We start from the raw sequence: 25,050 nt of genomic DNA, 5'->3' as shown, positions 1-25,050 counted from the left end.
CCAGTAGGGTTGCCTTGGTCTCCCCTACCCCTGGTTCTCTCATTTCAGAAGCTTTAGTTGAAGTCAAATAACCTGATAAATATTAAATGAGAGTTGAATGTAGGATTTTCTTTGCATCTCTCTGAGACAGGACAGACAGTATGGATACTTTTGAAGTGATTCATATATTTGTGTCTAATAATTAAGTTTCTTGATTTAAAGTAGTATGGTAAAGTGCACAACTGAGCTCTTTAAACCCCCAAAAGCTGGAATAATAGTTTAGGGCAAATCTTTTGCTTCTTTTTCTTTTTAAAAATATTCAAATATCTAAGTACTGTAACAAATGTACAGAAACTTGGATTACAAGAAAATAAAAGGTTTTTATGATTTATTAATCTTCTATTGAGTATATACCTCTTGTGTAAAAATTATCTCCTAACTCATCATTGGTGTTACAAAACATCTAAGCAGACTTAATTTTTTTTTATTTCTAAATGTGGACTTGTAAGAGGATAATTCCGAGAGGTGAGCTCCAGAGCTCAAGGTTGGCCACAGTGTATGGAAGGAAGTAGAAGGAAATGGCAGACAAGGACCAGGGGTGTGGGCATGTGTATGGATTTCATTAGGACTGGGTCAAAACGTTCAGCAATAAAATGGAAGGTGAGGTTTGAGTATGAGGAGATGTCACAGCTTCAGCTGGGTGGGAACTCTGTGTGGGGATGTAATTGTTAATCATCACCATTTTTTAAAAGGCTGAAAATCACTTGTGGTTACAAGTAAAAAATAACCCAGCAGAGATGTAGCCCATGAAATATGTTCATAATGCTTTTCGTTGTCTCATGCTTTCTTGCAAACTTTGCATATTTCCCTTTTCCTAAGGATGGAGGTGAATGTAGTTTTCTGGTTTGGTCCTGTCAACTGTGGTGCAGGGGAGGCAGTTCTGGTTTGTGAAGTTTCTGGCTACAGAGTATTTTCGGCCCTTTGGCAGTGTTTCTAGCTGTCCCTTCAGCTTTGAGCTAAAGCTAGAGTACCTGTGGCTGACCTGTGCTTGTGCTGGCTGCATGGCAGGTTTCCCTGCGGGCGATGGCTGGGAAAGGGCGTTGACGATGGCAGCTTGGAGCGAATACTCATTGGAGAGCTGGTGTCCTCCACCTCTGACGAAGAGCTGGGAAAACAGTGCCGTACCCCACCCCAGCAGAAATCTCCTACTATGGCTCGACGACTGAGCATCACTTCCCTCACAGGGAAGAACACCAGTGAGTCCTTCCCTTTCTCGCCAGGGCCCAAGAGAAGGGGGCAGCAAGTGCTGGGAATTCAAGCTTTTGTGAACAGGAGAGCTCTTACTGAAGCAAGGCTTGGCGCAGAGGAACAGCCAATGAGTTTTTCCTGCCCTGGTTTGTGTAGACACAGCTTGCTCAGTGACTGTACACATTGCCTCTTTCAGTGTCCCCATTTGACAGTTGAGATATAATCATCACTTTTCTTGGAGCATGGAGATATGAGATGAGGGAGGAGGAGGCAGCAGAATTTACAGTAGCTGGTGCTGCTCAGCTTCCTGGCTCACTTTGCAGTCAGTGGGAAGACAGTCCTCTCTAAAGGGCAGTTAAGATCCTGATGGGGATGCTGTGAACTGCTTTCTGGAGGAGCACATCTCCATAAGGACCCCAGAGGACATCAACTTCACATCCCTAAAATTAGCTTTTATGAGTAACTGCACCTGGCTAAACAGGGCATGGGACTGTAAGGGCCACTTGAGGGATTCTCTCCTCAAACACACAGATGAGCACAGTGTAGATCCTCTTCATAAATCTGTCCAGCTCATGTGAAGTTAGAGGACATGACTGCTGAAATGTCAAGCAAGGAAAGATTAGCCTCCAAGAGTAATGCAGCATTTTAAAATCACCATGGGACCACTGCAGCTCTTCACATGTGAGTTCACATTAGCTGGAGTAGTGGGCACCACAGCTACTTGCAAAGCAATTTCCTTACATCTGAGAACACTAAGGTCCAATAATTAATTTGTCTTGTGAGCTACGTGAGTCTCTGTGTTACACCTGCCAAAGACTGTGGAGGTCATAATGTACTAAAATGATATTGAATTACTCTCTACTTCCAAAATAACAATGTTAGGACAAGCTAATAGCAACCTACATATGTCTGAAGAACTAGGAAGTACTCTTAGAGGAACCATGAAAATTATTGACGACTGGAAAACATCTGCTTAAAATGGACTTTTAAAAGTTTGGTCTGTTTTAATCAGAAAGTGAATGAGAAACTAGATAATTTTCTGCAGATATCTGCATAGGAAGATGAGATGGTAGGAGGTGGAGCCATAGTATGATTCAGTAGCAGAGGCATACAACTAAATAGATTCAGAGCAGAGACATGGCATATGTTTTAGCGCAGAAGATAACTTACCCTTAGAACCATTCATATGGAATATTCTCTACCTGTGGCCCCTCACACTGCTACAATGGTGAGACATATACCTAAAATAGTTAATTTTTTGGGCTCAATAAAACACTGTGGGTTTAAGTAAGGAATTATTGAGTGCTGTGTTTTCTGTCCTCTGTCCCACAGAAGTGAGTCAAATTACTAAGCTACAGCCTTTCAGCCCATGTCTCTTGATGTGAGGGTTGCTGTACTTTGTGATGAGCAAGATGTGATTATATTATAATATAATTATAATATAAATATAAATAAAATATATATCAAGGCAGATCCTTGGGCTGTGTATTTTTAAGTAGGGCGATTTATTTGAATATTCCAGGATTGCTCATCAGTTGCATGTAATTAAGGCTCAGGTTTACCCAAGACAAGGATTGTCTTAAAGGTATAGAATAATTTCTGCAGTTCAAGCTATGTCATCATGAGAATTTGTTAAGTGTTTTAAATTTGGTGTCTTCAGCTAGTATGTTCTCCATCATTTCACAGAGCCTAACGCGGGACAGATCCAAGAGGGAATCGGAGAAGCTGTGAACAATATTGTGAAGCACTTTCACAAGCCAGAGAAAGAGGTACTTCCTACTTTTCACAGCTTGCCTGGTATACAATGCATGTGTCATGACCCAGGCTGTAAATATTTTTATAAATGAAAGTGGAACTGAAATACTGGTAGAGATCGTTAACCTTTAGATTTAAAGCTTCTGGCATACAAACAAGGCAAGTCATACTTACAGACTCTCCCTTTCCCCCAGAGAGGGAGCCTCACTATTCTATTGTGTGGAGAAAATGGTCTGGTCGCAGCACTGGAGCAGGTCTTCCACCATGGATTCAAATCAGCTCGCATTTTTCATAAGAATGTCTTCATCTGGGATTTCATAGGTAAGCTAGTCTGTGATTTGAAGGCAGAAGGAGAAAGATTAGGGCAAAATGACTACTCAGGCACAGACCTTGGGATTCTAGGCAGCCAGGGTGCCTTTTGTTCCTGCCTAGCACCTGCTCCTGCTTAAAGCCAATGAGAAACAAGATGGAAGATGAGAAATACTAAATTCTACATAAGGGATGGGTGTGAATGTGTACAGAAGTTGAAGAGCACTTCATATTCTAGTCGTTTATTCATAGGCAAATGGTCAAACAGCAGCTTTTCTACCTAGAAAGTAGGCTGGAGGTTGGGGTAGAGTAGCAATCAGTGTTAGGGGGAGAGTTGGGAAAGGGCAGGGAGTGAAAGGTTTAGAAGGCTTAGTCACTGCACTGGTCCTCTGGTGATGCTTATCTGTAGGCCCATCTTGCAGTAATTCAAGATGTGCTTATTCCCTTCAAACATGCTCTCAAGTTGAGGTATCTAGCCTGAGGGTAAGTGCTTACTCAGATGAAACCACTGATACGGACTCTGGTGCAGCTCCTTCATGTTACCTAACTGTATTAGACATCAGCCAGTCTGCTGACCACTGCGACGGCACAAAGGTGAAGATCACCACCTACCTGTGGTCTTCAGAGTGAGGAATCCATATACAAACTGTGCAGTAGGTCTCAGCAGGGTGTTTGTTTTAAGAATGCCCTTGTCATAATTAAGTACTTGTGCTCATTGAGTTCTCATTTTCTACCTACCACAGAGAAAGCTGTTGCTTATTTTGAAACCAGTGACCAGATTGGAGACAATGAGGAGGCCCTTTTGCTTCAGAGATCTTCATGCAAAACCTTCTGTCATTATGTGAATGCAATCAATACAGCTCCAAGAAACATTGGAAAGGATGGAAAATTCCAAATCCTGATTTGCCTGGGGACAAGGTACCTAACAGTTGTTCATTACATGTGTCCTCATGCATTAGACTAGAAGGATATTTTTACACCATTGTTATTACCTTTAGTTTTCCATTTTAAGACATCTCATACCTATCTATTATCTAGTACATATTTTAGGCAGCTTTACTTACTACTACATGGAAAATGGGAGCAAAGAATCAGTAATGACACATGGCTAGTTTCAACACTGCTAAAAATGTTTTGGCCTCTTTTATAACTGTTAGCTTGACAGCGACATTTATGAAATCTGTTTTGAAATTACGTTTTTGATGAAGTGCTGGCTTTGGGAATGCAGAGTTCCTTTGCAAGAGCTGGTGCATTGCTAAATTCTCGTTGAATTACTTTGCCTATGCAAATGGGCTGTCTTACTATTTTGAGAAAACTATTGTAGATTAATCTTTCTTTCCTAATAGGATGCTTTCTGGTTTGCACTTGGGTGAGGCAGGGAGTTTAGTTGTATTTTGGAGGGTGGAAGTTGGTGTGTCTAAGAAGTACCATTTTTGTCTTGTCTGTCTGGATACATGGAAAACCAGTTGGAAAACAGCCTATTCTTTTTTCCCTGAGTTTTACCTTCCCTGTTCCTGATTTGAAAATGTTGCTGAATTCTTGCAAAGTTAATTATCCAATTCTGCTGATACCTTTCCACCTTCATTCCTACAGTTTGTTCAGTTACCTGTATTTTACTAACAAAATCAAGGATTGTGATTACACAGGAAACTTTTACGTGCAAACAACTTATATCACCCACAAAAAGAGACTGTGTGGTTTGCGTTGTGTTCTTGGAGAAGAATTTCTGTTCTGAGATCTGTTGTACTCGGTGCTAAAACAATTCCTTTCATCCTCTTTCAGGGACCACTTGCTGTCTCAGTGGATCCCGTTGCTGGCAGAGTGCCCACCCATTACAAGGATGTATGAGGAGAATGCTCTCCTACGGGACCGCATGACTGTCAACTCCCTTATCCGAGTCCTACAGACATTGCAAGATTTCAACATCATCCTAGAAGGATCGCTCATTAAAGGAGTGGATGTCTAGCATGGCTTTGCTGAGAACTTCATTATTCCTTTCCCAAGCAAGCAAACCACAACTGGAGACCTGTCAGGACTTGAACAAGATGGTAGTGCACCACTGTAAGGCAAAGCTCTGCTGGGTGAAGCAGGAGTGGGAAGCCCAGTTTGTGCCCAATGGGAACTGTCCTCTAAAGCTGCAGAAAGCTAAGATGCAGTATTGTAGTTTATTTGAAACAGAAATTTAGTATAAAATAGAGTATTTTCATGTGTTAGATGTGTGTAAATATGCTATCTTCTTTAAGAAATTATATTACTCTAAGAAATTTTTCTTAGACTGAATGTTCTTGTTCTGACTATGAGTAGCTTAAACCCAGGGGAAGGACTGGGGTGGGAGGGGAAGGACTGAGGTGGGAAGGGATGCTGCTACTTGCTTGCAAGGAAGAAGCCACTCAATGTGTAAATACAGTGCAAACTCAGCAGGGCTTTTTGCAGGTAATGCAAATTAATACAGCAAATATCCTTATGTAGCCATTGTGATCGTCTCATTCTTGGAAGTGGTGTAAGCATATGCTGGTTTACCCTCCTGTATGTGGTCTCCCTTTGGTTTTTTGATTTGTTCGGAGACTCGGCCCTTTCCATGCACGGAAGCTGTGAGTAGTCTTTTTTTCCTGTAAGGTCTTGCGTGTCACTCCTGTTGATGTCCAGAAGGGGAGACAAGTGTTGAAATGCTTAAACACTGGGGAGGAGGACTGCTGTCAGCCTCAAAGCTTGAGAGTATGAGAAACCTCTTAAAGCAGTGCTGCTGCAGCCTGAGATTGGGAATGTGGGCTTGCTTGATTCGCTCACTGTCTCCCTTTTCTGTCTAGGTGTTCTGATGATTCCTCCTCACCCTCAGCCAGCTGGTGTTGTGGATTACGTTTTGGGGCTTTTTTCCCATGTTGAAGAATTTGGTTCATGCCAAATTCTTGCTCTACTTGAGAAGAATCATTGCTATAGAGGCACAAACACAGATGTTTCTGTGCTACTGAAGTGTATCAGGTGGTTTTGAAATGCTGACACGTTATGAGTCTTCTTTTATCCCACAGAATGAGTGTTCCTAGGGAAGTACAGGATCTTTGATTACCTTTTTTTTTTTTCTTTCTTATCCAGCTACTAAAAAAAGAGAAGGAAATAAGCAAAAGGAGGGGGAAAAAAAGAATCTGGTATGTTGAGGCTCCTCTCCTACACTCTTTCCAGGTAATTTGTTAATAATACAGTATATATCTATAGATACAGCTCTTGAAGAGGAACTGGGAGCAACTGAAATGCTGTATGCTAAAAATGGAACAATAGATTACATTAAAAGTCATCTTGTGGATACCGTGCAGCAAATACGGAGTATATGTTCCATTCTTGTGGTGGGAGTTGGAAGAATCTGAGGGCATATTTAGCTTCATCTGTTTTTAGTTTTCGGAGGTTAGTTTAAATATAGGTGTTTGTTTTCACTTGTTCATTCCCTCTGATCTTGGCCTTTCCGTCAGTGGATTTCTGTGGATGTCTCACTGTCAGCTGTGGCTTGGAAAAGGCCCCAGACTGGTACTCTTAAGTGTGTTGCCTTGCTCTGTGCTCTCAAGTGGCATTAGGAGGGACTTGGGAATGGTGGGCAGTAGCAGGTCTCAGCAGAGTGTGCACGTGGTGGAGAGAGGAATGAGAACTAAGGAAAAGGAAAGAGGATGAAAATCAGGGTTTGCTTTCTCACCTGCCTTTTGTCAAGATTCTCTGCTTTTTCTGTCATCCTGCTGTACAGTTCTTATAACAGCACTCACTTTTAGCATCAAAGTTTCACATCGTATTTCCAGCCAGAAGAAAGCTCTTCATATGACTTAATTTCATTAGAAGGGAGAGTTTGTTATGGAAATTGTTTTTGTTGTTGTTTATTTTTTTTTCTCTAAGAAAGAAGTAAAATACCACTGTCAGGGAGACTTTAATGAGGGCTCCAGCTTTTAATAACAATCCTTTCCTTTTGGGCTAGTACTTCCTTAAGCTGACTAAACTCATCCTAAATACTGTAGGCAGCACTGCCATGTCACTGCTGTGGGTGTGAGTAACTAACATGAAGGCTGTGAATGGTGTTATGAGTTAGTAGCCAGAGCCCACGGCTGTGTGGCATCTCTCTTGCAGTTCCAGAAATGTGAAATTTAGGGTGTTAGGGTTTTCTGCATGGCCAGGTGAGTCTGGTTCAAGACAGCAGAAGATGCATGACAACCCTTCCGCAGCAATTGAAAATGCATCCCAAGTACTTAAGTCTATCAGTAAATTAGACATTTAGCAACAGAAACCATGAGGCAGCATAATTTGGTAATGGCTGCTTTAGAATGTTTTGATTTCTATTACAACTCAAGCCTTTTACGTCTAATGACTGCTATACATGATTTTTTTTTTTTTGCCATACCTAACCCAGACTAAGTGACTTTCATTTCACTGAAGTAATAACTTCTTTAGTCCTCAGATTTCTTTACCGTATCATCTGCATTTACGAGCTGGATACTTCTCAAAATTATACTATTGCATCCTTCTCCAAAGACAATTTATGAGTTAAGCAGTCATGACATTGATGGCCATAACGTGGGTTAAGTGCGAGCAGGATCATGTAGAAATGTGAACATCTCTAAAGGTCAAGCATAGATTAATAAACCACACACAGAGAAAAGGGCAATAACTACATAAAGCCTTCTTAAGATAAAATAAGGTCAAACATGAGAAATTTTAAAATTCAAAACAGGGCCTTTCCCCATTTAAACTACATTAAAGAACCTTGGGCACTTCATGTTAACACAACTTCATGTCAGCTTTTTCAGCAAGCATTGACTTGTTTGGTTTAGTCAGGTTTCACATCATATTAATAATAATACAATAAAAATTATGTATGTCTAATATGTCCTTGTAGGCAATAAAAGCACCCTAAGATATGTTGAAAGGGCACAGCTGAGTACCTCTGATTCCTAGAAGACTAGTGATTTGACAACCTTGGGAGTGTATGGTTCTTTGTAGTGAATTTTTATTCTACCACATATTTTTTTTTTAATTATTTTTTTAGTAGACTACTTTGTTTATTGCAAACTGTGAGGTTTTTTTCTGTAAGGTTTACAGAAATCATTCTACCCACTAGAATGGTGAGAAGCCCATCAGGATTCTTCTAAGCTAACACAGTTTTTACTTCAGTGTTAAAGCACCTTCACTGGTTGAGAAAGGGAATCTTGGAAAAGACCAAAGCTCTCTGGTATCTGCTTTTTAAAAAATGAATAAATAAATACATCCTATCCAATACCTGTCTGCAGATGTCTGAGTTTGCATCATCTTGTTATACTAACATCCAGCGTGGTAACCTGGGGGAGTCGGAGAATCAGATTCATCACTATTGTACAAAATGTGTATTTATAATTCTCTGAAATGAATGACATTCTACCATTTAGTGAAAAAAAAATTAAAAAAAAAAATCTACTCATGTTTATTCTGAGTCGGTTTGTGTGATTAGATATCATCGTTCCAAAATGTCTTTTTAGAGTAGTTGTGCGATGGCATATTTGAGACAATTGCTTCTTTCAACCAAATGAAGGTGCACATCCTAAGGGGAAATACTGTATGTGACACTTGAAATGTACAAATGTGCCCTGTATAGCTTAAAATGATCCTTAAATGTCTCCATTAAGTATATTTTGTCTTTACATTATTACTAACTGAATAAGAACTGGATTATTTTCAAGATGACATTAGTCAAAGTATTGTTATATCAAGCACTTTAACATACATATCACAAACTGACATGGGTTTTTCAGGTTTTGAAGTACATTGAAATACAGCTTTTCATGCTATGTCCTTTACAAATAAAACTGTGAGAATAATGGTCGGTGTCACTTTCTCCTTGCAGAGGAACTGAGAGATTTGAGTCTCAAGCTGAAGAGCTGATTTGCACCTGGAGGGCATGTTTCACAGAGGGAACAAGTTGAACAAAATGCTTCAGCTGATAGTGACTCTCCATACTGGGAACTTGCTGGAGCAAAGAGGGGGAGAGACGGGATGTGAGGGTCTGCTCTTGAAACCTGCCCTTTTGCTGCCCCTGGCACTGAAGTCTGACTGTGCCGAGCCTGCCCAGCTCTTTGTTTTCAAGGCTTAGATGGAAAGTGTGGCTGATTGAAGGGAAGAAATGGGATCACAGTGAAGTTTAGCTCTTAGTAGGGTAGTGTTTGCTAGGCAGCTTGGGTTGCTCTCCCTCAGTATCTGGAGTGTGTGGGGAGAAGGAGCATGGATCCTGTTGGCAGCAAAATGGGAAGTGTGGGATTAACTGCAGCTGAGGGTCTCTTTCCTCTCTTCACATGGATTACTCTGGTATTTGAACTCGGGGTTAAAAAGCTGGAATGAAACTCATGCTTTCCAGTCTCTCAGCATATCCTGTAAGAACAGAGGTTGATAGAGGAGAGATGGGTGCTTTTTGAACCAAGAAAGGTTCAAAAGAACGACAGTGAAATGTCCTGCTTAATTATTAGGCATTTTAAAGTTGGACTGGATATTCAGAAGTTCCCCCACCCTAACCCTCCCAGCTCTAGTTCTCCTGGAATTGGCAAAAATAAGACAATTTCTGAAAACTGCACAGTTGAAATGCAGTTCTCTGGATGTTGGTGTGCATGGTGTGTGAGGTGGGGCACGTCAGTTCATTCATTTTAATTCCTGGTTTTGAAAAGGCAGATAATCTCAGGAGAAGACTGGAAGTCTCAGAACCTGGGACCATATATGTGGAAATCCTGAAATACTTCCTTTGATTATACTGATGTTTATCAACAATACCAGCAAAATTATAGGGCGCCATAAATGTGAATAAAATCCATAGAGCTGCTTGTGGTTGAATTTCAATAGTAGGAGTGGCCATACTTAATACAGCTCCTTACTAAAAGTTTTAGGCTGAATTACAAAAATTAGAGACAGTGGGATCTGGCATCTTAAAGGCAGTAAGTACTTGAAGTAAAGCAGGACTAAACTTGTCCAGATGAGGAAATGCAAATAACTTCCTCTCCACTGCGCTATCATTGATGCAGTCTGGGAACACTACAATGTTTTCTGCAAAGAGGTAAGTAGATAAAAACCTGAGTGAACTTGCACAGGTACGAGTCGAAATAGCTCACCTGTCTAGTTTCTTCCTCTCCAGCATTTCAAGTAAGCTTGTTGTCACTCAAGCAAAGCTGCTTCCCTGTCATCCCATCAACTCGGAGGTTGAGGCTCCTGTCATAGCAGTCAGGGAGTATCTTGTTGCTGACGTTCCTGTATTATCTCCTGCTCTTCCATCAGACGTGTATCGTTATAAGTTGGTTTGAGCTCAGGACAGGATATGAAAGGAATGGGAAAATTTCTGTAAGGGTCTGCTATCTGGTGGCTGGTTAAAGTAAATTATCTGCTGAAGCCACTGCAAAGCTGATCTGTCAGTGGAAAGCTGTAGTTCTGCAGGAAAGTTTGACACTTTATAATGGGCCCACCTGTATTCCCCACAAACCTCGCAGGGCATCAGGAACTTCTGTCAGAAGGGGACATGACCAGGCAAATTATTTTCTTGTTTAACCAAGCCACCTTTGTCTCAAAGGCGGGGGGGGGGGAGGGGAAGGCAGCACAGGAAAAAGCCCCTTGCCTAGTCCTTACCCACAGCATATTTTTCAAAGGACATTGCTGTAAAGGACCTCATTGTGTGATATAATGACAACCTGGTTATCTGTCATTCAATAATAAATTCTGTGGGATCCACAAATGTAAAATAATTGTGGTTATATCAGAAAGGCTCAAGTATTCACACCAGTTACTCTAACATGAGTAATAAATTATTGTTCATCTTACTTGTGGTGGTTATCCAAGACTTGTGCAAGTCCACTTGTCTTGCACAAGGGGTAATATAAAAGACAGCCAAAACTTGTGATTCTTTGTCTTTGTAGAAAACAACTCTCCTCTCCCCAGTACAGATCCTTCAGTTTGGTATGACCATTTCCCAGAATGATCCATTTGCTCTTAGAGCAACGTTACAATGGGTGAATCACGGAGTGTCCTGTTTACCCAGCCTTGGGTGTTCAAGCCCTGCTTTAGAGTGAAGTGCTAAATAAGAATGTGGCAAATGAACAACTGAGTTGTATTTGCAAAGTACATTTGGAAGGGCTGTGCAGCAGATGTAGTTCCCAGGGAGCTCAAATGCTTATTGCAGGGCATTTATTCTCCCAACAAGAGGCAGGCATGGAGAATGCAAGAGACATCACAGTCTTCACACAACACATTTGGGGCCAGATTCCCTCCTGCTCCTACGGCCAGCTGATACAAAACCTAAACTGAAATAAAATTAAACCCCTCTCTGAACAGCAGCCAGATGTTGGGTTTGGTGCTCTGCAATCCTTGCATTTTGTTGTTTTCAATGAGAGGTTTCCATGAAGGCAGGTGTTAGTCTAGGGAAGCCATTTCCATACCCTGCCTCTGCAGCCAGGGGGGAGAGATGGGCTCCTTCAGTAGGCCTCGTGAGAAGAAACCTCACTTAGCTGCTTTTAATTATTCCTAGAGAAGTCCAGCAGAGGCAGTTTGCAATGGCTAAGCTAGCATTAATCTTTATGACTATTCCCCCCAGCACTGTCCTCCCATACTGAGTTCATTTCTTCAAAGGCATCCAAGTGATATATTAGCATGCTCTTTACACATCAAAAAGTAAGAGTGGGATCTAAGGGTGAGGGACTGAGGTAATTTTATTTTTCACAAATATGAATAATTTAGATAGGAAGACAAATTCTTTATTTGTCATAGAGAGATACAAGATAGAGACCAGAAAATGTGTCTTCAATTTCTAAATCTCTTTGACTTCCACCAAGAACTTCAAGCAGTTTCCTTATGGCATATCCCCTGTTGCAGCTAGGGAGCTGAGGCACAGAGCAGCGGGACATCGCTCCAGCCAGTCTCTGCCTCATCAATCTAGGCTGTTCAGCCTTGGGGTTAGCAACTGCTCATCCAGTGTCCATTGGTGTGAGACTGAGAGCCACTTTTCAGTGCTACTGTGACAGAAGTACCCCGAGGTCTCATCTGTGGTTAATTCCAGTTTAAAGGCATTTCTGAAACCTGTTGATTTGTGGTGTTCTGGGCATGTGCAAGTCTGTCTAGCTATGTATGGTTAGAGAGTTTTGTAATCGTTCAGACAGAAGAACAGGCTTTCTTCATACTTAACTACAATGGAGTGATTAGGGTTGCTATCTGCAATGTGATTAAGCACTACAGAAACACATACATATAAATACTTGTTTTGCTGTTGTGTGAGGATGGCAACTGATGGCCTGTGAAAAAAGGGATGAGAGAAAGGCTGTGGATGTTCTCTACATAGACCAAGGCGCTTAGTAAAGCCTCTGACACCCTCTCCCACAGCAGTGCCCTGGAGAAACTGGCTGCTCATGGCTTGGATGTGTGTACGCTTTGCAGGATGGCTGGGCCCAAAGAGTTGTGGTGAGCAGAATTAGATCCAGTTGGCAGCCAGTCACAAGTGGCATTCCCCAGGGTTCTGTGAAGACAAAACAGATGTTTTGCAAGAGCAAGTCTCCCTGCCTTTTAATTCAGAGTCTAAAGCTCTTCCAGGAGGTACAGCCATTCGTAAGTCCACCTCAGAAACTCTGGCTGCTGGTACATAACAAGCTGTCAAGACTAAGAGGCAGCGGTTGTGGTTCAGTGGAGGTGATGGGGATGCCTGCAAGCTTAGCTTCCTCTGGTCTGGCTCACGGTGGGCTGAGTGTCTGAGAACACAGGAGACCTCCTTTCTGTATGTAGCTACATCAAGTTAAATCTCTCCCCTCTCCAGCCCACAACCTGTCCCTGCTCATTGCAAGCCCAAATAGATCATAACCAATACCAGAAAAAGTATGGTGGAAAACAACTGAAGTGCCAGCAAGAGATTTCCCATAGTAGTCAGAAAGTATTCGTACATTTGAAAATCATCCTTCTTGCTGTTGTTTTTTTAAAAAAGGCATGGAATTAATTTCAAATTAACTGGGATGTCAGCCTAAATACTGTGCTCCTGTACTTGAGATAGCTGTGATGTCTTGCATTAACTCTCCTTAGCCTGTTTATTCTGCTTAATGCACTCACCTGAATTAAGTTTACCTGCTTGCACACATGCAGCTTTTGAATTCTCATTACCCAATGAAACAAATAGGATGTGTTCTAAATCAGACCCTGCAATATGAACGCACCAGGCCAGAATTAGCGTGGCTACTGGCTTGCCAGAGATCTAAACCTCCTGCAGATGGTCTGTGGTTCCTGACTGTATAAATAGTATGAAGCTGGCTGGAAGTGGGTGTGGTGCACAGGACATTCCCCTTGCCCCATATAAAATGACTTTCAGAAAAACTGCATTCAGGGAACGTGCGTGGAACCATCACCCTGTAGCTCTACCCAGTTTTCATGTTCTTAAATCTGTGGAAAAGGTTTTCTGTTCATGGTAACAGGAACCTGGGAGAACTAGGAAAAATTTGCAGACCAAAGAAGATATTTAATTCATCCTCTGCACAGACTGTTAGAAGAGAATTTCAAACATCAGCAGGAATTTGTGCTAGACAGGGGTAGTGTGGGTAGCCATGATCAGTGAGAAATAAAATAGCTGTTCTGGGCTTAGTGATTTGTGTTTAACTGGCACAATGCTGAGAAGTGAGGAATGAACTAGCTGATCTTCAATTCAAATGTCTGTCCTAGGAAGTGTAAATTCAAGTTGATCCACCCATGGCTTACTGAAGTCAGTGGAAGTTCCTAAAACTGATGAGTTTAGGCAAGCATCCATGAGCACTGTAGTCTGATAACCTATTAGTTTGTACACAGAAGAGAAACAACTGTTTTTTTTGGGAATAGAATGAAATTACTATTGTTGCTGCTTTTGGCACATGATGTTTAGTAAGACAATTCCGCTCTTACACGTAAGTGACCTCAGCATTTTAAGTACAAGTGCTCACCTCTGGGAAGGACCAGGCTTGTGCTAATGAACATATTTTAAAGCATTGTGTTAATCTCATTGGTTAAAATAGCATAGGAGAGAGTAGTGGCAACACAGTGACTGAAAAGCGGGAGACTAATGACTGCCGAAGTGTTGACTCTGGGTAGAGTTGTGAGCAGCACGGTTTGTCTTACTGCTAAGTGCAGGACGGCCTGGATAGACACCACCCAGCCCAGTATCACAGATCATGTTTGTGGGCAAATCTAAGACCCTGCTCTCCATGGTAGAACAGGACCTACCAGTGCAAGGCAACAGTGTAGGCATGTCCCTTTTCTCCCCTCCACAGGACACTCCAGGTTGTAGTTACCAGAAGCATTTTGCCAGCTACAGCCTGCACACATCAGTCTTTTACTCACACTTGGCCTGTAACTGATCTTGCAAGGTCCCTTCCAACCCCTAGGATTCTGTGATTCTGTGAATGATGCTTTCCTTTGACACTGGAAGTTAAATCTGTTTGCAATGGGACCAGCTCCTGCAAGTGTCCAAAGTGTTGAGAATAATTTCATATAGAATTTCATCCAAAAAGTTAGGCAGTGCTATTACCAAGTTTTCTGCAAGCCTAATGCCTTGCCTGGCTCTATTGCCATCCAAGCTGGCCATAATCCTGGTGATGTCCTAGGCTGAGCTACTGAGCAAAGTCCTTCCTCAAAGAATTTCCTGGGACACCCCTCTGTCCCGTGGACCTTGCTCCTTTCAGGTTTCATAAGCAGGGGATTATTTTTTGCTTAGAATAAGGGTTAGGAATGGAAGGAGAAGGAAGCAGCAGCAGAATGGGGGAGGAAGGAGCCCACAGTTCATTGAAATGGTTCTCAGCAGGCAATATTTCCATAGAAAAACCTCCCTGACTGTGTGGCTCCTCCCTCCAGAAGTGTTGCTGGGGGGAGGATGGCAGGAGGGCTTGCACTCCTTTCACTCCTCCCAAATCTAAAGAGACTCTGTGCCTTTGGCTTAGGTAATTAATCAGGTAACTAGAAACTACTGAGGACTCCAGGCACAATACACACTGAAACATCTTGCTTGATTCCCCCTCTTTCAAAAAAGTATTTGCCTGCAAGGGCCTGTACTATTTTTTTCCTTGTTTTAGTTAATGTTGGCACAGAAGCCATGGGTAAGGCACTGGGAGATGATGTGATGGTAGCAGCTCTGCTTGTGTCTGTATAATCACTTATGGCTCTCTTAGCTAATTAAAACCAAAATCCCTCTAGCTACCCTGAAAAATGTAAATAACATTTATTAAAACATTGTTTTGTGGTATAACCAGCACCCAAGTTACAGAAAGGCTGTTATGAAACAGGATTTTGCTTGCAAAAAAGTGTATGGCTACAAAACAAGCAAATGCCAGGCTTTCTTCATGAAAGGAGTAAGCTGGGGACAAACAGAAGAGTGTGCAATTAAAAATGCATGAACTGCACAAAGACAAACATTTTGCAGAGGCCAAAGCTGTCTGAACACCTTTGCATTGTGCTTTGCCTGTCTCTAGAGTTAGCACAGATACAAGAGGTGTGGTATGTGCAGTGAAACAAGATTTTTCCAAGGGCATTGTGTTCTTAGTACAAGTAGCAAGGAAATAGAAAGACAAAACACAGTAAAGCAGGAGAAAAAAGCCTGGATGAGACAGGAGAGTGTTTGTTTTTAAACCTCTGGCTAAATGCACAACACAAGTTCAAGAGCAGAATCGCCGTAATGTAAAATAAAGGGACAAAATGGGAATGTGAAGTTAAAACTAAAGTTGAATCCAATATAAGGACACAGAGTTTTTGCGTATTCACATTCATATCAAAACCCAAGCATGTTTTGTACAAGCACAGAAGGAACCCTTGGTGTAAAAACAAGCAAGTGAAACTTCTTGGTTGCTCCCTGCACCTGATAAAGATGCTACGTTAAAGCCCTGGTTTAATTCTTCTCCAGTTATGGCAATGCCAGGCTGGCTTGAAAGGATTCAATCCAACTTCTGCGCTGTCTAATCTGTGTCAATAAAACCTTTAAAAGTGACCTTAAAATGACTAAATTAAGAACTCAGGAATTACATGAATGTGTATAGTCAAGCACATGCTTTAACTTTGTTAAGGTGAGCAGTGTGGGCTGGAGCATGGCAATCCTAAATGCCCCATTCCTTAAACAGAAATCACGGAGACATCTAGAGAGGTGGTTCTGCTTTTATGCAATTCTGTACAGGTAAGCATGGCTCACCAAGAAGACTATGAGGAAGGGCTGCAAAAGAAGCAGGATGGCCAAGCAGTTACTGAAGGTATAAAGTAAAAAATAAATCGGGGGGGTGGTGGGAAAGGCAGGAGGGTACAGAATGAAAATAAATGATAAGAGAAGGAGAGCTGGGGATAGAGATGACCACGCAAGGTCAGGGAGCAGCAGTTCTGGGCCTGTGAACAAAAGGGCAAATCGAGTACAAAGAATTTGCCTCCTCTTCCTCAGCTGCCACCTCGTGTAGTCCACCAGGCCACCCCAACCAGCACACAGGAAGCCAGCAGACATCTGCACGGACTTTAGAGGGGCACAACAGGGACTATGTGAATGCCTGGGGATAAACAGAGCCATAACCTCTTCAAGGTAACAAAGGGGCTGCGGCCTGAATAACCTGTGAGCCCCCAGGGAGAGGAGCGTGGGGGCTCCAGGCACTGCACCAGCCTGAAGCAACCACTGACTAAGGCTGCCAGCAAACTGCCCTGTCAAGGTGAAACAAACCCTTTCCCATCTGATAAAAGGTCCTGACATCTCACGTTGTAGTGAGAGGGCAGTCATGGCACAGAGATTACAAAGCAATACATTATTTACCAGAGCTAAATAGCCTGCTTTTAAGGACAGGGAGACCTATGCAGCACCCGTGAAGGAAAGTGAACTACGGCTATGACCTATTTCAAAGTCAGTCTCCAAGAAGTTGAGACTCTGGCATACTGTGCCTGCATGATCTTCACACCCAACCTCCTGGACTACAGACAGATAGAAGGGTACCACTGATTTGGAGTTCAGAGTTTAGCAACTGATATCTATCCCCCAAGCCTCCCAGCACACCCTCAAAATGTTCTTTCCAGTGCCCCAGTCACCATCTACATGCTGACTCCCCAGAGTAAGGAGTATGCTGGGAGCCCATTTGCCACAGCTTATAAAAGAGGCTTTAAAGGGCTGCTGCTGCCTTAAAGAATGGCACATACAAAACCCTTCCTGTTTTACAGGCCTCCTATGAATGGCTTCTTATTCTACTTTACCACAGGATGTGTTTTATAAGAGGGTAAACTTGGCCTGACTATTTAAGTGAGAAGCATTTGAATGCTTACACACCCACTCGACTGGGAAAGACCTGGGTCTTCACAGCAGACACACACGTCTCTGCTTGATGGGCACCAACATCCTTGCACCTGAGAATTGCAGTTGAGCCACTCTTCCTGCATTCTTTGTGTGTCTAAATGTGTTGGCCCTCTCTGGTTTGAAACACCTTGAGGATCTAGGAGTAGAGGAAACACCAGGCTGGTCAGACTGACTGCTTGGGACCATGGCTGGTACTAGATGTCACAGAGAAAAGTGCTTGAAACCTTGAATTGGTTTTGTTTGCCATCAAGCAGTTAACAATTGGCCTAAGTGGGAGGGGTTTAGCCCTTGCTCAGACTTTTCTTCATTACATGGTTTGAATTAGATGTTCACAATTTCACAGTAATTGCAGGTACTCAGCCCCAGCATGCACAGGGCAAAGAAGGATCCACTCACAAGCTCACTTTCATAGCTCTCCAGCTATCTCACTTCCCTCCTACATGTAGTGCAAATCCATCAGGAAATATTACTCTTGTTTTTAAAGCTTTACATTAGGACTGGCTCAGCCATTGCTAAGGGTAGTTGTCCTGGCAAGAAGAGTCATTCAGTTCAGCTATGGACAGAGATTTGTTTTGACAGCATGCTGTAAATAGCATCTCAGAAACCGCACTGCTGGCTTGTTTTAGAAAGGCCTGTTTTTGAAGTGTCTTTGACTGGTCAACTCACTGTAAATAGCAATCACTTTATTTAGTGGTTTTTTGAAAAGTGCCCATTCCTGAAGGATAATGCCATCCCAGGGCACTTCTTCAGGACCTGGCCACCCCTGCAGGATGTTCAGCTTCCCCAGGAGCTTCTGTGGCCCATAAGAGGAGCAGAAATTGACTTGGGGTGCCATCACTCAAGGAGCCCAGCTGTCCTGGTTTGAGCCAGGATGAAGGCAATTTTCCTTTCACTTCTCACCTCTCCTCCTATGATGCTGGGCTTCCTGCACCCTGAAGGGGTGCTTGGCTGAGGTTACACCCTGCTCAGGTGGGCTCAATCCCAGCTGAAGAATGACCCTTCCCACAATACTTAATCAGCCTTAACAACTCCTACATAAGCTCAGCCACCCCAGTTCAGCTGGAAAGAGAAAATTCCACCTGTGGCTCTAGCTTCTTTTTAAAGATTTTTTTTTTTTTTAAGCTAAAAGGTATGTCAAGTCCTAAACCATCCTGCTTCAAAAACTGTCCTCTCCTTACCAAGAGGTCTCCAACAACTTCCTGGACATGCAGATAAGCTGCAAATTATCTCATCTCACCCTGCAGGTCTAGTGCCCTCTTGCATCCCTTCTCTCCCAAACCTGTGTGGTGCTGGTGGTCTCTGCGTCATGGGGTTAGTGAAGACAGAGGAACTTTCCCGCTGGCCCCGAGATGTCTGTCAGATAACTGTGTATTTGTGTAGCACAGGGCTTATGCTGCGCATGAGCTCTGTGGTTCAGGCTCTGCCACTTGTGCCCTAGAGGCAGCTTCTGGGTCCCTTGACTTTTCTGCATGCTGTTATTTGCAATATGAACAGGCAGTCAGACCTGAGGGAAGTTGCTAAGGTCATGTGTGTGTCCTGGTTTGGGTTTGTTTAATTCTCTTTCATCATCCTGTAGAGCTAATTCCTCACCATGAGCCCAACTTGATTTTGGGGATCCCCGTGATCAATATCTGCTCAAATTTTGCCTGAAGCTTGTGCATCCTGCTCCCTTTATCTACATAGTTTTGTGAGTGAAGAATTATTCCTGGAAAGTCTTTCACCTTTCCTTATTATCTTTTCATTTTTAGAATGGGATGCCTCTGCCCTGAGGAGGGGGCATGTATCCTACAGCTTCCCCAATGCCTCCTCCCTTCCTGCTGCTTTCTCCCTGCCTGCCCTTTTCCTCTATCTGCCCTTGGCTTATTTTTTTGAGGATTTTAAGTGTCAAATTTGGTTGATTTGTTGCAGTCCAATTAGCTGATTCAATCCAATTAAGCTATCTGAAGTTATCTGTGTAATGTGGTGGCTTTGTTAGCCAACTCCATTGCCTCTTACCCTTGCAAAAATGTTTGCCTCCAGCTTCTCCCTCCAGATCTCAGTGGTAGATTTCCACTTGGTTCTTGGCTGCTTGTTCAAAGCTCGTGATCAGGACTCCAGGTTCTGCAGATTTCCTTCAGGGACCATCTCCTCCTACTTTCTCCTTCCCCTGGTAAGCTAAGTCTGCCCACAGCTCTTCTTCCTCACCAGAAGACTTGTAAGTACTGTGTCTGGCTTTGGCAGCTTGGCAATCAGGCCTGTCCCCTCATGAAACTAGTCACTTGTGCTTGAGGTCGGTCAGGTATCATTATCCTCTGCTTTGCTTTGGCTGAGTAAAAGCTCTGCACAGAAAGATGTTTTCTCCATAGTTTTTGTGGCTCCTGCAGACAAAAATCTTAAACCTGGAAGTCTGTCACCTCCTCAAAGTGCCTTTTCCTTTCCTAGGGCTATCTCAGTGTTAGATTGATCTCACCCTTCAGCCAGCTTCTCCTTGATCTGGGAACATTTTGGGTTTTTTGTTGTTGTTGTTTTTTTTTCCTGAATGGGGAACCTGTGGACCTTTATTCTCTCTGCTAGTACTGTAGATTAAAAAACACTGCCACTGAAAACAGACCTATAGACTAGAAAATCTTCAAAGAAGGGACGGTGACGGGCAACAACTTTAATCTGGAAAGATAATGCTTCATGTTGCTTTGTTTTATTTATCAGGGTTCTAGGTATGAGCCTGGAGCACCTACACCTGTAAGAAAATCCGTCCTGGCAGCTCCTCCAGGAGTCCTGGTGCCACCCATGCTGACAATGCTGGCTGTTACCTAGCAGAGGATTTCAGACATCAGGATATGACCTTGTTCCTGAGATACAACAAAAATCAATTAACTTTCCTGGGTCTTTTACCAGGCATTCCTATTTAGTTGTTTAATTCCTGTTGAGAAAGAGGTCAAGAGAAAAAGCCTGTCACACTGAAACATTGCTTTCTAGTTGCCATGAAGGCTATCACAACCACCTACCCTTGCTTTTCTCTCTTTCCCAGCCACCCATGTCTGTGTTCAGGGCCATGCAGTGGCAAACAAGATTGAGGAGATGGATGTGCTTGGTCTTAGGTGTTCAGTAAGAAGATTCAAAGAGCAAATTCTGTCCCCTGAATGATCCTGAATGATTACTCTGAAATAGTCAATATAAAATCTGGAACTTCTCATCAGGCTGTTGAGAAAAATGATGGTCTCAGTTTGGAAGAGACATCTCTCTTGGGTTTCCAAGTATTTGGTCTCAATTTTCCAAACTGCACCAGAAGACAGGATGAGGGGGAATAACTTTCTTGACAGGATACAGCCTGGGAAGCAGAGAGTGCTGATCTCCTTAATGTTGTCTTCAAATCGCCTTAATATAAATCCTCATAGAATAGTCTTATGGCTTTAATAGGGATGAAAGCAATAGTGCTGCAAAGAAATAAGTAGCACTTGAGAAGCTGCACTAAAGGAGTTTCAGCAGTAATAGAAAATTATAATTTTGCCACCAAATTTAAGCAGTCCTTAAGAATTTAAGAGAATTATCTTCCTCTTCAGGAATTTGAAATATCCATTAAAAGCTCTTCAGAAAGGTTATTATTATCTGTTAAGCCCTGATGGCTTTCTTACTTAGGCTGGGCTATAAATTGTCTGCCTTTTTCCTAGGAGTAAACCAGTTCAGGGTCCTGTCTTGCCGAGCCACAAAACTTGAGTACTTCATTCTGGCAGCATGAATATCATAATATCTATATTTATTATCATCAAACTTTGCTACCACTGTTTATTTGTAACCATCTGTCGTTTGGCCTAAAACACAGCAGAGGAGAAAATATCTCATTTCTTTATTAACCTGTTTGCTTTAAACTACCAGTTCTGTGAGCGTTTGCACTTTCAAAAAATTAATACACTATTACTCAGATGGACAACTGGTGCAAGCAGCAGATAAAGAACTGATCTGTTGATTGTATCTCCCTCTAAATTGTACTCTTTGGCAAAATCTTTACAATCAAGTCAATCAACGTGTTGCTTTTTTGCTTTTTTTTTCCCCTGAAAGAACTCCTGATATTTTTTTTCAAAATCTCTTGGCCAATCATTTAGCCAATAAAGCAAACTTTCAAGTTACTCAAGTTGTGAAAAGCATTTTACAGTGAAATCTCAAAGCAGAAGTTTTGGCAGCTGCTTACCACCTAACAACCAGTAGCCTATTTGTGTTTACTTGTTCATTAATATTGGAAAAAAACACAATAGGATCAGATGTCTTAGCTGACAAGTGCCCTACTTTTCCTCTGAGTTTAGCACCTCTGCCTCAGCATTCATGAAATGTGTGTTTTATATTTAAAAATCCCTTGTGGTTTGCTTATTATTTACATAATTTGTCTTTCTGGATAAAACAATGAAGATCCCACCCAAGAAAGGTACCAGTTTAACTGGAACACAGCAATGGTCCTACTAGTTTTCCTGAGACCACATGCATTCTTAAAGTAGAAGATTTTTAGAACTAATCTGGATGGAAAAAAATCCCCTGGTCAAAACCTCATATTCCAGGTCACCTGTGAGGTCCATACCTGTATTCCTCCCTTATTCCAAGCTCTGAATGGAAAAGAAGATGCTTAATTTTTTAAAAACAGAGCCTTGTCAAATGAGGCTTTTATGTGTAGCACATGCATTGTTTGAGATGTCTGCATTTTCCAAATTTAACGCCTTAGGCTTGTTCCAAGTTTAGGGCTGTTTTTCATCATCCTCTCTCCACACAGTGAGGTCAGATGAGATGTCCCTCACCTCATCAGGAGCACAAGTGGCTTGCTCAAGGGGAAGGGACAAGAGGAAGCTTAATGAAAGGTCATTAGTTTTTTAAGTGTCTTTTAATTTTTTTTTTGCAAGCAGGCTATCAACCAAAAATGAAAACTCAAACCACTGTCAAGTTATAGAATCATAGAATGGTTAAGGTTGGAAGGGACCTTAAAGGTCATCAGGTTCCAAGCTTCCTGCTGAGAGCAGGGACACCTCACACTAGACCAGGCTGCACAAAGCCTCATCCAACCTGGCCTTAAACACCTCCAGGGAAGGGGCTTCTACAACCTCCCTAGGCAACCTATTCCAGTGCCTCAGTACCCTCATGGTGAAGAATTTCTTCCTGATGTCTAACCTACATCTCCCCTCTTTCAGTTTAAGACCATTACCCCTTGTCCAATCACCACATTCTCTGGTGAAAAGTCTCTCTCCGTCTTTCCTGTAGAGCCCTACAGGTACTGGAAGGCCACTATAAGGTCTACCTGGAGTCTTCTTCAGCCTAAATAGCCCCAACTCTCTTAGTAGCCCTGAAATGTCATCAGCAAATGCTTCAAGGAAATGAGAGATTTTTCAAAATGAAGGCTTTGACTGTTTTTCATTTATGCATTGCATTCATTGGACTTCAGTGGAGATGCGTTGTTTTCCTCTGAGAGGGCAGGAATACCCAAGCTGTTCATAGCCCAAAGCAGTTCCTTGCTTGGAAACAAATCCTTCCCAGGTTACAGCATCAACTGTGTCCATTATTGCCGGTTAGAAGCCTACACTCTCCAGTGAGCTTTGGGGCTTGCTTGAGATTTGGAGTGTAGGAACATGAAGGGCAGTTGCCCTGCCCCTGGTCTGTAGGCCATCAAAGCCCACCCTGAGCCCTTCTGTTAACGTTCAGCGTGGTGGTAAGTGCAGGCAGCAACTGACGGGCACCAAGAAATCAGTTTTGTTCAAATGGGTGCTGAGAGGCAGCGCGTTGTTTAGTACCCGTGAGGATTGCCCTTGAAAATGCCATTTTGCCCTCATTTGGGGACTTAAATAGTGTATCTGATGGCACTGGACTAAAAGGAGTGTCACTGAGGGGCCATGAGAAGTGTGGAGAAGAAAAAACAGGAAAAAAATCTGGGAGAATCACTCCCTCAAACGAAGAAGAAAGAGGCAGACAAAATCAGACATATTATATGCAAGCAAAAGTTGCCAAAAGAGCATGTAGAGTTCCCCAGGCTATTTAAAACCAGCAAAATTGTGTGCATTAGCTACACTTGTGTCTCACAAGTTGACTGTGATTTGGTTTGGCTGTGTCTGGCAGGAAGCACGGGTGACAAAGGCAGCAAGCTATGACGGTTTCAAAAAACTCACCTGACATAAAAAGCCAGGAGACTTCCTTGTGAGAAACCTGCCTGCCCAAATCAACTGGTTTGGCAGCACTGAGGAAGGAAACGGTGTAGAATTACAAAGGGTTGACAAGCAAGTGGAGATGATGTGAGGTGCTGAGGCTAAGGTAAGGAAGAGCAGACAGTCCTGGAAAACCCTAAGGTTAGCTGGCACTGCTGCTGGAAGGAGAAGGATCTTTTCAGCAAGAGTGAGAGAGCTGCTAAATCTCTGCCTAGCTCAGGATAAGACTGGCAAGGTGTCAAGATATAATAATTCGTTATTGAAATACTCCTCCCCAGTGATAATTTCAAGTGTGTTAAACAGCAACAACCGCACACTGCGCCTGAGCGGCTGTCGGTTCTGTAGGAAACTTTTAATCTTTTTCAACAGCTCCAAAGGAGCACACGGCATTCCGGCTCGGATTGAGTGCGCGCCTGGGGGGGCGTACCTCGTGGTTTTATTCTAGCGACGGGCTGTGACGGTGTGAAGTCAGGAGTGCCACCTTCTCCATCACACACCGGTCCTTCTGACAGGGCGCGTTTTCGAAAGGAAACCAATCGTCCCCATGACCCACCAGCAGCTGCCTGGTGAGGCAGCTCTTCCCACCTTGCACAGGGAGCGCGGACCGAGGGTTGCGACGGTGGGAGTTGGATCGCTCATTCTGACACAGCAGGAAAAACTCTGTGAGCCGCGGGTGATTTTTTTAAAGCACGTTAAAACGAACCCTGCAACCCAAGACGAGCAGAGAAACTTTCCCTCTCACACCCCGCAGCGCGCTGAACTTTAGCGCCGGTGCCTCCGCCGCAGACCCGGCCGCGCCGCGCACGGGCAGCTGCCGGTTGCTGCTGCCGCCGCCGCCGCCGTTCAAACCGGCGGCCACGCCGCTGAATGGCGCTGCCCTCCGCTCCGTCCCGCCCCGCCCCGCCTCGCCTCGCCCCGCAGGCTGCGGGGGCCGCTGCCGCCGCCCCCCGGGAGGCAGGTGCCCCGGGGGCGGGACCCGCCCCGCGCCGGCAGGGGGCGGTGGCGGGAGAGCGGGCCGCGTGCGGGAAGTCATCCCGCCTCGTCACAATGGGCAACGCCCCCCCCCCCCCTCCCTTCCTCCCTTCCTCCCTTCCTCCTCCTCCTCCTCCTCCTCCTCCTCCCCCTCCCAGGCTTCCCGCGCGGCCTTTCTCCCTTAAAAGGACAATGGGGCGCGCGAAGGGAGAAGGGCTCGATTGAGGAGCGTGGAGCCGTGGGAACGGCGCGTGCGCAGAGCGGCGGGCGCCGAGGGGAGGGGCGGGGCGGGGCGGAGCGGCGCGGCGCGGCGCGCGGCGGGGCGGGGGCGCGCGCGGGCGGGCGGGCAGAGCG

General features: G+C 43.6%; 1 protein-coding gene across 2 annotated transcripts in view; it reads left to right on the top strand.

Annotated features, from left to right (window-relative positions):
• The window catches only part of DENND5B (DENN domain containing 5B), a 118,412-nt gene extending 109,299 nt beyond the window's left edge, over positions 1 to 9,113 (top strand). For both annotated transcript variants that reach the window (XM_051615142.1, XM_051615132.1), the window contains 5 exons: positions 1,048 to 1,235; positions 2,914 to 2,996; positions 3,177 to 3,303; positions 4,035 to 4,209; positions 5,074 to 9,113. In XM_051615142.1, coding sequence (XP_051471102.1) covers positions 1,048 to 1,235; positions 2,914 to 2,996; positions 3,177 to 3,303; positions 4,035 to 4,209; positions 5,074 to 5,257 — 757 coding nt within the window. In that variant the 3' untranslated portion in view covers positions 5,258 to 9,113. The remainder of the gene's footprint in view (positions 1 to 1,047; positions 1,236 to 2,913; positions 2,997 to 3,176; positions 3,304 to 4,034; positions 4,210 to 5,073) is intronic.
• The last annotated feature ends 15,937 nt before the right edge of the window (positions 9,114 to 25,050 follow it).

This window comes from Apus apus, chromosome 1 (genome assembly GCF_020740795.1).
Source record: "Apus apus isolate bApuApu2 chromosome 1, bApuApu2.pri.cur, whole genome shotgun sequence".
Classification (NCBI taxonomy): Eukaryota; Metazoa; Chordata; class Aves; order Apodiformes; family Apodidae; genus Apus; species Apus apus.
The sequence above is the reverse complement of the archived record's forward strand: the minus strand, read 5'-3'. Positions and strand labels throughout refer to the sequence as shown.